Raw genomic sequence first — 12,186 nt, forward strand, 5'->3', positions numbered from 1 at the left:
CAATTCTGATCAAAACATTGACAGAACATTATTCTCCTTGATTGTGCCATGGGCAAACAGCAACCCCATTAAACAAAACTTACCAATAGGATCTACAGCTTTGGTTGGAGGAGTGGCTCGAGAAGGTTCACTAATACCAGCAGCATTTTCTGCTCGCACTCTGAACTGGTATTCCTTTCCCTCTTCGAGTCCTTTTGCTGTATAGGTCAGGACTGGTACTAGGTGTTCATTGCATCTCTTCCATTTGTCTTCACCCTTAGCAATCTTCTCTATGATGTAACCCATTATTTTGCTCCCTCCATCATACAAAGGTGGCTTCCATGTAATAGTCATTGCTTTAGCTGTAGGATTATGGACCTCAACATCTACAGGTGGATCAGGGGGTTCTGAACAATAAGGAAAAAAATGGTTAATATGTACCCATGCACAAACCCATCTTTTTTTAAGTAAAAAATTGCATATTAATTCCTAGCTATATTACATCCATGCCCCAACTTACGCTTTGGATCTTGAGCAATGACCGGATTTTTCAGTTCAATATATTCGCCTCCACCAATCTTGTTGACAGCTTTAACACGGAAGAAGTATTCACCATTTGGTATGAGATCTTTTACAGTCCAAGACAGCTTGTTCTCACCAGACATGACTGGTATGTATGTCCTTCTCCCAGCCTCTCTGCGTTCCAGGACATAATGAAGGATTGGGCTTCCACCATCATATTCTGGAGGTTCCCAGGTTAATTTACAAGAACTCTTGGTCACATCACTTGCTTTAATATCTTTGCATGGTCCAGGTAGGCCTATCAGAAATAAAGTGATAATTATTATTGTAATCTGAAAATTCAGCATGTTAAAAGTACACTCTTTCTTTCTCTGAGACTATCCACCTGTTGGGTGGGATAATCTTTGATGCGCTGGAATGCCCCTCTGCCGCCTTATGCTGAAGGCTATTTAGCGTCATTGGCCCCAATTACTAAACATATGTAACTCCTCAGAGTTTTTGTTCTAAGTAAAAATCACCCCCACCGAATTTTTAAATATCATCTGTGTGGGAGGGGGCAGAAAGTATTACTAATCCTGGTGAGTACACTATAGAAAAATGCAAATACAATTAATAAATGAATATTGGCAATTTAAACATTCTTTGGGTATGCTATATCTTTTATTTAGTACTTCACATGCCAATAATTACAACAGAGGTAAATTAGTTTAATCAGAGTTTAACTAGCAATTTCATTTCTATAATTACTTGTCTTCCAGATGATTTCTTTCCATATGAGAAGCAATTTAGTTTACAAATAGCCAACTCATGAAGCCCTTTATACTAACAGTACAAAGTTAACTAATTTTCCCAATGTGTGAAGAATAATATCTTGTATTTCATCAAAGACTGATTACCTATGACTTTGACATTGATTGAGGCAGTTGCTGAGCCAAGCTTATTCTCTAGCGTAATGGTATAAACTCCAGCATCTGCATGGACACTCTTGGGAACTTCAAGGTGTGCAGAGATATGATCATTCTTCATTGTTAATCTGTCACTTGCTTTAACTTCTTTGCCATCTTTATGCCAACTAACAGTTGGAACTGGGACAGCTCTGAAGGGAACAGGAATTCTTAACTTTTCACCTTCAATAACAACAATGTCATGAGTCTCCATATCAATTGTTGGCTTGCCTGTAAGATATCCAAAAAGGAAAAAAAAGATATGTCAAAATGCAATGTATGATAAGCAAAGTCTGTTTTATTAATTGAAAGAAACTGTGTCCTTACAGTCTGGGTCTTTGGCAACCACATTTTCAGAGATTTCAGATGGCTCACTGACACCAACAGCATTGACAGCTCTCACTCTCAGAACATACTCCTTGTCAGGAACAACACCTTCTTCAACTTTGAATTTCAAGTCTTTAATTGGGCGAGAATTAACTCGCATCCATTTCTCAGTGCCTACTGGACACATTTCAACATGATATCCTATAATAGGACTTCCACCATTTTTCTCTGGAGGCTTCCAGGCAATGGCGATGTGCTTTCTCCCAGCATCAGTCACATGCAAATCAAGGGGAGGTGAAGGAGGACCTGAAAAAAGAGTGTAACATTCACATCCACAATCTCATCATCAAGCTCTAGATGATATCCTTTGTTTAATTGACACTACTTACTTGTTGGATCTTCAATTGACAGGATTTCTGTGGGTTCGCTTGGGTGACCAACTCCAGCTTCATTTTCTGCCCGAACCTGAAACTGGACCTCTGTTCCTTCAATGACATCAGTTACTCTGAAGTTACAGTCAGGTCCTGAGGTCTTTCCAGCTTTCACCCAACGGGTACCTAACTTTTCTTTCTTCTCAATGATATATCTATTGAAATAAAGCAGTTCATTAGTATTAATAGAGAAAATACAGTTAAGAATTTTCAGCTGAGTATAAATTATCCTTTGTAAATTAATTAAAATTCTACCTTTGTATTGGTCTTCCACCATCATTTTTAGGTGGTTCCCACTTCAGGTCAACATGTCGCTTGGTTACATCAACCACTGTCAGAGCATAGGGTGGTCCAGGGGTGGCTGGAAGCAAAACATTCAATAGTTAGAAAAACCAGAGGGAAAAATGATAATCCAGTACGAACAGTGTCACAAATATTAAGTTAGCATACTAAAGGTGTCTTTGGCCAGGACAGAGTCCTCAACTTCACAGTAGTCACTTTGTCCTATGGCATTTTCTGCAGCAACTCGGAACACATATAAAGAGCCCTCTGTCAGTGGGGTTACTGTGCACTTGGTGTCCTTGACAGTTGTGTCCACTGTTTGCCAGCCTTTTCGCCTCACATCTCTCTTTTCCACGATATAGTTGGTGATGGGGGACCCTCCGTCTTTCTCAGGAACTGTCCACTTGAGGTCTGCTGTATTTTTTGTGATATTAATAACTTCAAGCCAGCGAGGTGGTGATGGAGGATCTAAAGAAGAAAAAAAGAAAAATTCAATTTTTTTATTGTCCAATACTCAGTCTTCACTGAATTCTCTAGCAGTCACTAGGAAGTCACATAGCAATGATGACGCAATCTAGTTATGAGTTTTTCATATTTTCTCATACTGTAGTTCTCAGACCTACGTTAGAGGAATTTATATACACTAAACATCAAGAGTGACTTACATAGCTTTTCCCTGCAGAGCACAGGGTCACTGGGTTCGCTGGGCTCACTTTCCCCAGCCTTGTTCACAGCTCTAACTCGGAATGAGTATTCCTGCCCTTCCATGAGACCCTTGAGAAAATGCTGAGTGGTGGGAACACCTTCAGCCACTCGGACCCAGTCCTCTGTTCCAGTCTTTAGCATTTCAATGACATAAGACTCAATCTTTGCCCCTCCATCATGTTCTGGCTTTGTCCAATTCAACATCAATGATGTTTTGCCTACATCTTTCACAGTTGGTTTTCCAGGAGGCCATGGAGGATCTGCAAACCAATGAAATGAAACCATGATTTAGGTTTGTCAAAAAAGGAGTTAATATAAGCTTCAAAATAACCACATAAAAAAATATAAACAATACCTATTGGATCCTTTATTAAGATTGGTTCAGTTGATCTGCTTGGTTTTCCAGGTCCGGCAAGATTTTCAGCCAACACACGGAATCTGTATTTTTTCTTATTGGTGAGACCTTTCACTCTGAATTAGGGACAAAGTATGAGTTGAATACCATGATAAGCAGAAGCCTCTATGTATTTTACATGGAAGGAACTAATTTATTTAAATTGTGAAAAACTGATTTGGAAATTTAACTGAAAATATTTCAATATAATTTTAAAATTGCCTTTTAACTTTAGATTTGATTGAATGTACTAATGTAATTCTAATAGCTATAAAAAATCATGACCATAATATACTGGAAGACCAAACACTTTGAAACTCACAGGAAGTTAATATTTTATAGTAGGAAATTAAGAATGTGCCCTTGAATGGAATTTATATCATTTCTTAGATCATGTGGTAATACAAAATATAAGTAAAAATAATTTAAAATGTTATGGTTAATATATAAGAATTTGTAATCAAAATGAATGCTTGAGAATTAAAAATTGTGTATACTGCTGTCTTAACACCTTGATGGAGATATTGGACATACCTATATGTTGTGTCCTTTACTGGCATTTTATTGCATCTAACCCATTTATCAGTATCAGGATCTAATCTTTCAACCCAGTATCCAGTGATTGGGCTTCCTCCATCATCGTCTGGCTCACACCATGTGAGAGTAACTGCATCCTTAGTGATATCAGAAGGTTCTAGGCGAGTTGGAGGTCCAGGTGGATCTATAGGTAGGATAATGATGTGTTATATGCCCTATATATAAATATGACACCCAAATCCAAGTTTGACACAAGTATCTTTTTAAAAATTTTTGGCCAACTTATAAAAGAGAAACTTACCAAATGGATATTTAGCTGTTACTGGAGTAGCCTGAACTGGTTCACCAACACCATACATGTTTTCTGCAGCAACTCTGAAGATGTATTCTTTATTGGGTGTTAATTTGGTTGCCTTGTAGTTTGTATCCTTGACAGTTGATGAGAGCTTGTGCCACACTTCACTGTCAGTTGCTCTTCTCTCCACAACATAGTTTGTGATTTTAGATCCACCATCATCTCGTGGGGGGTTCCATGTTAGAAGACATGACTCATTGGTCACTTCTGTGATGTCAAAAGCAGCTGGTGGTCCAGGTTTGTCTGTGGATGACATTATACACTCAGGAAAAAAATCATTTAAAAAATCTTGTTTTATTTTTAAAAGTAACTGAAATGAGTCTGCCCATTTTTTAAATGATGGCCTCTCTTACCTAAGACGTTCACTTCTACCACAGCAGTTGCCCGACCACAGACGTTGACAGCCTCGATGATGTATGTGCCAGTGTCACTTCTCTTACTATCAATGATGGTCACTGTGGATTTTTTAGGAACATTTTCAATGGTGATTCTTTTGTCCTGCTTCAGAAGCATATCGGCTTTTGTCCAAGTTATTTTAGGTTCAGGTTTTCCAGTTACAGTGGCAGGAAGTTCAATTTTAGTTCCTGCTTTTACAGTGAGACCAGCAAGGAGCTTCACATCAAGGAAAATTTCTGGAGCCTCTGAAATTGGAAAAGATGATTTATAATGTTAGCAAGCTCAAAAAAAATTAAAAGCAGAGGCCTGGTTAATAATACAAAAACCAAAAATAAATACCCTGTGTATCCACAGCCTGGATTTCATCTGTGGGTTTGCTTGGTTTGCTAGCACCTTGCCTGTTCAGGGCCTTCACGCGGTAGGCATACCATTTGCCTTCTTCAAGACCTGTTACTTCCATTCTATCAGAAAATAAAATGGTATATTTTACTATAATGCACACAACCTGTTTTATATGATCTTTCTAAAATTCATACCTTTTCTTGGTATAACACTATTTATTCCTTAAATTAATTCTGGATTGCTTCAGTATTATAACTAATGAACACCTTGGATAGGGGATAAGTTCAGTAGCACTCTTTAAAGTTGGACAAGCACACCAGAGGAATTACCAATGAAAAAAACTAATAGATTTTCTAAAAGAAAAACACTAATTTTAGTAAGATGAAACATTTACTCTTGTGTCAAATAATTATAAAAATCTACTCTCTGCACTTGTTGGAATGAGCACTGGGTGTTGTATGTAAGCCAATTTGACAACAGATTATATTAAAAACAAACAAAAACCCTACTTTGTGTCTGCAACTGGTTCCCCACAGGCAACCCATCGATCCGAACCACGTGGACATTTTTCAACTATATATCCTTTGATGCGTGAACCACCATCATATTTAGGTGGATCCCATGTTAGGAAGATGCTGTTGGCTGTTCTATCTCTCCATTTAACGTTCTCTGGTGGGTCAGGTACCGCTATAAACATTTTAAAGAGAGTCAGTGTTAGATAGGCCATCTATGAAATCTCCATATTGCCTGCCCCTGCCTTTCCCCCATAAATTCGACTCCTGGTCTCAAAGCAAAAAAGGTAACAAGAGGCTCCATAAGCAACCATCAAGAATGTACTCACTTGCAGGAGCTGACATATTTACAGGTTCATCAACATAAGCAGGTTCTCCTGGGCCACACTTGTTACGAGCACAGACTTTAAATAAATATTCTTTCCCTTGAACAAGATCAGGAACTGTGAATTCTAGGTCAGGCACAAAGTCCATAACCTGGGACAAAGAAATATAATTACTCGTTTCTCAAAAGCCTGAGTCAAAGATTTTTACGACAAGCAGTGATACAAATGGAAAAATTTTTTAATGGTAAGGGTTATTAATTTTACACTAGGGAAAAATTTGCAGAGTAAGACACACAATATTTGAACCTTATATTAAGGTGAGACTTTCATAACTTATACACATTAAAAAGGTGTCAAATAAGGTATTGGTTCTTTCCACCAGCTTGGTTATTAGAAATATGCTTTTAAATCGAGGTAAAAAACAATAATGAGAAATGAATAAATAACAGTAATAAACTGAAGAGAAAACAAATGGTAGATTGGGCCAACTAAGATAATCTAGTGGAGTGAGAAGTTTGATGACCAGGGAGTTAAATACTTAGTGTCCTTAGAATGGCTGATCATTTCATAGGGCACACTGGATACTCATCAGGTACCAAGTGAATAGGTAATTTTATTTTTTAGCAAACAGTAGAAATTTGGTAAGGCACAAAATAAGGTAGTTATACCAAATCTTGGTTGAACTACCTCAAGAAGCATTAGCATCAAGGCATTTAAGAGAAGTTTTTGGGTCTTTTTCAGCAAGGTAAATTTAAACCATGTAAACTGTGCATGGCATCCCAGCATTCTGGGATTCACCCCACTCTTTTTTCTGTGAGTTGCATTGCTGCTCAAAACTCACTTTAGTCCATGTTTTCCGGCTGACTTCTCGCTTTTCAACAACATATCCAGTTAATGGACTCCCTCCATCATCATCTGGTGGTTCCCAAGTCAAATGTACTGAGTCCTTGGTTATCTCACCAAATTTCAGTTCTTTGGGTGCACTTGGGCGAGCTGAAAAAAAGGTAGTCCAAAATCAATATCGATAATAGATTGAACCAATATTTGTTAATACTGTCAAATCACCATATGTAACAAAAGTTTAGTTCCTTACCAATCACATTGACGTCAATTTCCCCAGAAATTGCTTTTACGGGATTTTCTAATTTCAGTGTATAAATGCCCTTGTCTGGACGTTCACTTGGAGAAATGACAAGTTCAGCATAGGCAGATAAGGTTTTCATTTTCACACGGTCCCCTGCTTCTAGTACTTTATCTCCAAAAGACCAGGTTGCAGTTGGCCTTGGATAGCCTGTACTTGGAACCAGGATCTTGATAGGATTCGGGACAATAACTTCTAGACCATCTTTAAATGCACTTAAGTCCATTGTTGGTTCAGCTACCAAAAAGAAAAATTAATGAGTCTCCAGCACTATATTTAAGGCTATTAAGCTATATTAAGCTATTAAATCTAAAAATAAAATATCCACTTACCAAATGCATCATCAGCAGTTAGAGGACCAAGAATTTCAGATGGATCTGAAACACCAGCTTCATTTTCTGCAGATACTCGATATAAATATTTATTTCCTTTTTGTAATCCAGTAACCTAAAGTATGAATCAATAGTTGTAAGAAAAATACACACACACACACACACACACACACATTTAAGTCCATGATCATACACTGAATATTTTTTTTAGATATAAGCTCCCTACCTTGTAAGTCAGTTCAGGGACAAGTTTCATATTGCAACGAATCCAATTATCTTTTCCTTCTTCACATCGCTCAATTATATAACCCAATATTGGACTTCCTCCATCTTTCAGAGGAGGTTCCCATGTGAGCTGAACTGATGACTGAGTCTGATCTGAGGATTTTAGGTTCACAGGAGGACTTGGTCTCTCTGGAATGGAAGAAAGAGTTGGAACATACCATTGAATTCAGTAACAGTTTATTAAGATAATGTGTAATCATTGCTACCATCTGCATTAAAATAGCAGGTTTACTGAATTCACTGAGTAAAAGTAGGCACAGCCTGGATTTCTATGATTTTGCTCACATCTTTCTATCCTTTCATTAACTCCAATTTATTTTAATTAATAGACTTAATTTATGGATTTCATGAAGTAATTATTTCCTTGTTTTGATGAGCTTACCAATTGGATCAGCAACTTTGACAAAAGGTGTGGCTGCACTTGGTTTTCCAACTCCAATGCGGTTTTGGGCTCTGACCCGGAAACTATACTCCTGTCCTTCTACCACATCAGTGACAGTTGCAGATAGATCTTCAGCTCTTACTGTCATGGCAGTGTCCCATCTGATAGAAGTCTTGTCTCTCAATTCAATAACGTAGTTTGTGATCACAGCTCCTCCATCATACTCTGGCGGTTCCCATGTCAGTGAAACCCCAAATCTATTTATGTCAGTGATGGTTACATTCAAAGGAGGGCCTGGAACATCTGGATTTCATCAAAGAAGAAAACATAGGTTTCGGGTTAAATCAGAGATAAAAGCAAAGATAAGCTAGTTTGCAATTTACTTAAAAACTTCTTACCATATTTACTCCTTGCTTCTACAGGATTGTCAGTTTCTACTGGTTCACCAGTGCCAACTCTGTTTCTTGCACTGACACGGAACAGGTACTCAACTCCGCCTTTCTGTAGTCCAGTGACAGTGAACTCACAACTATCTGCACGGTCAGTGGCCAGAACCCAGGTCTTTCTTTTGATGTCACGTCTTTCCACAACATAACCTATGATTTTGCTTCCGCCATCAGTTAATGGTTCTTCCCAACCAAGGCTTACTTCACCATCAAATGTTTCTGTCACTTCTAAGTTGCGAACTGGCCCTGGAACATCTGAAATGCACATATACAATTTTTTTTAGTGTGTTGTCATGCTTTTAATTGTGCTTTGCCAATCAAGTCCCAAGTGATTCAAGGGCTTACCAATAACTTTTAAATTGATGAATGCTTCTGCTTTTCCATGTTTGTTCTGAAGCACAATTTTATACCTTCCTTTGTCTCCTTTCTTAGCTTCTAAAATTCTGAAAGAAGTTTGTTCAGCTGTAGTATCAACAGTTTTTGAAGACAGAGCTTCATTTTCTTTAAACCACTCGGCTTCTGCTTTAGGGTAGGCATCATAGGGCACCACCATTGTCAGAGGCTGGCCAACATCAACCACAAGATCTTGATCGCCTGTCTTGATTTTAGGTGCAGCTGGTGAGAAAAATAACACGTGAATGCTTTTGACTTATATGTTGTAGTCCAGTTACACCATAGCTTCTTTACTATGCATTTGTTAGCAAATATCAGTGATACAACCTTGGAAATATATCACAGTAACTTTCTAGCACAGAACACTGACTGACTTAGAGTTCTCATGGCTTATTTTGCAAATTGTCAGACTTGAGAACAGAGGATTAAGGATGATTTTTATATCATCCATAAAATCTCCATTCTTTGCCAAAATTAATAATGGAGAACTAAACATAGTACAAAACATGTTTGTTTTTGTGAAGTGGGCATGTCATACTTAGGGATAAACCAGACAAACTACCTAGGTACAAGAGGAACACTAATGGCTTTTTCATAATGTCAACCAATAAGGATGCCTTGGAAGCTTGAATCAGGATGAGAACAGACCTAAGAGGCTCCATGGGGTTTGGAAAATAGAAGAAACCTGAGTTTGCCCTAAGTCTAGGTTTTTGGGGATGACTTTCAAGGTACTATGTCAATTCTAGGTACTAATGAACAGCCACCATGTGCCAGGAACTGTTCAAGGTTCTGGCAAGTAAAGAAAAATGCTATCAATTACCTCTTACTCAGGACACCCTTGTGGTAAGAGAAATTAGAATAGTCATATGTGGGTGGAGCCTAACAGAAATTAAAGGCTTTCACAGGCATTACCTCATTAATTGCAAAATCTGAAACTTACAATGCATCTGTGATATTGTGAGGATATTTGAAAATAAAAGAAAGGCATTTACCTGCCAGTTCAAGCTTAGCTCTGGCTTCTTTGTCTTTGGCAATAAATCTGTATTCACCCTGGTCACGAGGTTGAATATTACAAATCTGTAACCTGTGTATCTTTCCTTCACTCATCATCTGATGTTTGTCACCCTGAACAACAACCATGTTATTTCTTAGCCACTGGACTTCCACCTTATCTTTGTTGAGCTCAGCCAAAAAGACAACATCAGCACCAGGGGCTTCAAGAATATCTTGGGGAGGCCTGATGATCTCAACAGGGATTTCTGAAAAAAATGTTAAAATGAATACAAACATGTTCATATTTGGGTTCACAACCTTTAAAAACTGGTGCTAATATTAAAATTGTCCTTTCACTCAGTGTGTACCTTCCACAAAAAGTCTAGCTCGAGATTTTCTGTCTTCCACTCCACAAGCATATTCACATTCATCATCCAGCCTGCAATCTTTGATAATGAGTCGGTGTATACTTCCATCTTTTTCAAATTTGTATCTAAGAGAAGAGATTGAATTATTGGTTAGCTTGCATAATGATCACTAAATTGTCAAATGTGTAATAGTTACAGAAATAGAGATTAAGAAGCTTCCACTTACTTTTTGCCTTCTTTGATTTCTCTCCCATTTCTGTACCATTTCACATTTGCTTTCTCTCTGGACAGCTGGCAGGAGAAGACTGCATCATCAAACTCAGTGACTGTCTGGTCTTCTAAGTGTTCTACAAATTCTGTCGGGGCTTCTATGATCAGAAGCTCAGCAACAGATTTATCTTGTCCAGCAGTAACAATGTATTCACCCTCATCTGGGAAGCCACAGTCTTTAATGATTAGAGAGTGTTTATATTTATCAATTCTGTATAAAACACGGTTGTCGAAAGCCACCTCTTCTCCATTTTTGGTCCACTTCAGTGTTACGTTGAGACGATTCACCTTGCACCAGAATGTGACAGATTTCTTCTCCATTGTTTCAATATCTTTAAGAGGCTCAATAATCCTAAGGTCTTCCTCTGTTATAAAGGAGAAGAATAATGTTGATTTTAACTATTTTCATAATAGACATTGACTTAAAAACTCCTTAATGCCACATAAGTGACTTACCTTCTACTATCAGATTAGCTGCACTCTTAACATTTTCACCTCTGTGATTGGTCAGAGACACACTATAGTTGGCTTGGTCATCTAATCGTGCGTCTCTAATTCGGAGTGTGTAAACCAGGTCTTTTTGGAGAATAATGTATTTTGAACTATCAAAGATGGCCTCTTCATTTCTGAACCATTTGGCTTTGGCACCTTCTGTATTGACTTCACAGTTGAAGATGACTTCCTGTTGTTCCTTTACACGGGTGTCCTTAAGAGGAACTACGATCCTGAGTTTTTCTGAAAGCAACCAACAATTCTCATAGTATGAAGAAGGACCAAGGTGGTAGAGACAAACACAAGTAAACCCAAGGAACAAAACAAACTTACCAATTACTGTCAAGTGAGCTGCTGCTCTGGCGGCCCCAACCATGACTACATAAGTGCCCATGTCTTGTAATGTGGCATCTTTCACAACTAGGATCCTCTTTTTGCCATCAGCAATAATGTCATATTTGTCTCCAGATTCAAGTGTCTTATCATCCCTCTTCCACTGGACTTCAAAGCTTTCCTTTGATATAGAGCAGACAAATTCGGCCTTTTCTCCTTCAAGTATTTCAAGATTTTGAGGCTTTGAGATAAATTCAGCAGCAAGTTCTGGAGAGAAGCAGTTGTGAGGTATTAAAAACTTCAGCATTTGCACCTTAAATACATCAAGTATGAATTCTTAGAATATTATTTATTGTGATTTTCATACCATGTACTTTGACTTTGCCATCAGTTCGAGAACTTGGGAGTCGGCAGTTGTAGTTGCCAGCATCCTCAAGGTGAGCGTTCTGAATGATCAGGATTCTCTTTCGTCCATCCGTAAGTATTTCATATCTTCCTGTTTCAATGATCTCTTCATCCCCTTTGTACCAAATCACTTCTGCTCCAGGCTTGGAGACTTCACAAACCAGTTTTATAGTGTCTGTTTCACTAACTTCAACATTGCTAAGATTTTTTGTAAAGACAGCTTCTTCTTCTGCAAGAATAACAAGAACATTGAGTTAAACCGAATTTTTTTTTTCTTAAAACATATACCTCTCC

General features: G+C 38.0%; 1 protein-coding gene across 1 annotated transcript in view; it reads right to left on the bottom strand.

Annotated features, from left to right (window-relative positions):
• Positions 1 to 12,186, bottom strand: part of TTN (titin) — a 278,672-nt gene that overhangs the window by 84,176 nt on the left and 182,310 nt on the right. The window contains 28 exon segments of the mRNA XM_043577187.1: positions 84 to 386; positions 500 to 799; positions 1,398 to 1,676; positions 1,773 to 2,078; positions 2,162 to 2,358; positions 2,459 to 2,564; positions 2,654 to 2,953; positions 3,151 to 3,450; positions 3,546 to 3,661; positions 4,119 to 4,305; positions 4,423 to 4,719; positions 4,830 to 5,117; positions 5,212 to 5,333; positions 5,724 to 5,901; positions 6,056 to 6,203; positions 6,894 to 7,045; positions 7,146 to 7,430; positions 7,526 to 7,640; positions 7,752 to 7,939; positions 8,193 to 8,495; positions 8,591 to 8,893; positions 8,984 to 9,253; positions 10,024 to 10,290; positions 10,393 to 10,517; positions 10,619 to 11,027; positions 11,119 to 11,397; positions 11,488 to 11,754; positions 11,855 to 12,121. Coding sequence (XP_043433122.1) covers positions 84 to 386; positions 500 to 799; positions 1,398 to 1,676; positions 1,773 to 2,078; positions 2,162 to 2,358; positions 2,459 to 2,564; positions 2,654 to 2,953; positions 3,151 to 3,450; positions 3,546 to 3,661; positions 4,119 to 4,305; positions 4,423 to 4,719; positions 4,830 to 5,117; positions 5,212 to 5,333; positions 5,724 to 5,901; positions 6,056 to 6,203; positions 6,894 to 7,045; positions 7,146 to 7,430; positions 7,526 to 7,640; positions 7,752 to 7,939; positions 8,193 to 8,495; positions 8,591 to 8,893; positions 8,984 to 9,253; positions 10,024 to 10,290; positions 10,393 to 10,517; positions 10,619 to 11,027; positions 11,119 to 11,397; positions 11,488 to 11,754; positions 11,855 to 12,121 — 6,657 coding nt within the window.

The sequence above is a fragment of the Prionailurus bengalensis genome, chromosome C1 (assembly GCF_016509475.1).
Source record: "Prionailurus bengalensis isolate Pbe53 chromosome C1, Fcat_Pben_1.1_paternal_pri, whole genome shotgun sequence".
In the NCBI taxonomy this organism is placed as follows: Eukaryota; Metazoa; Chordata; class Mammalia; order Carnivora; family Felidae; genus Prionailurus; species Prionailurus bengalensis.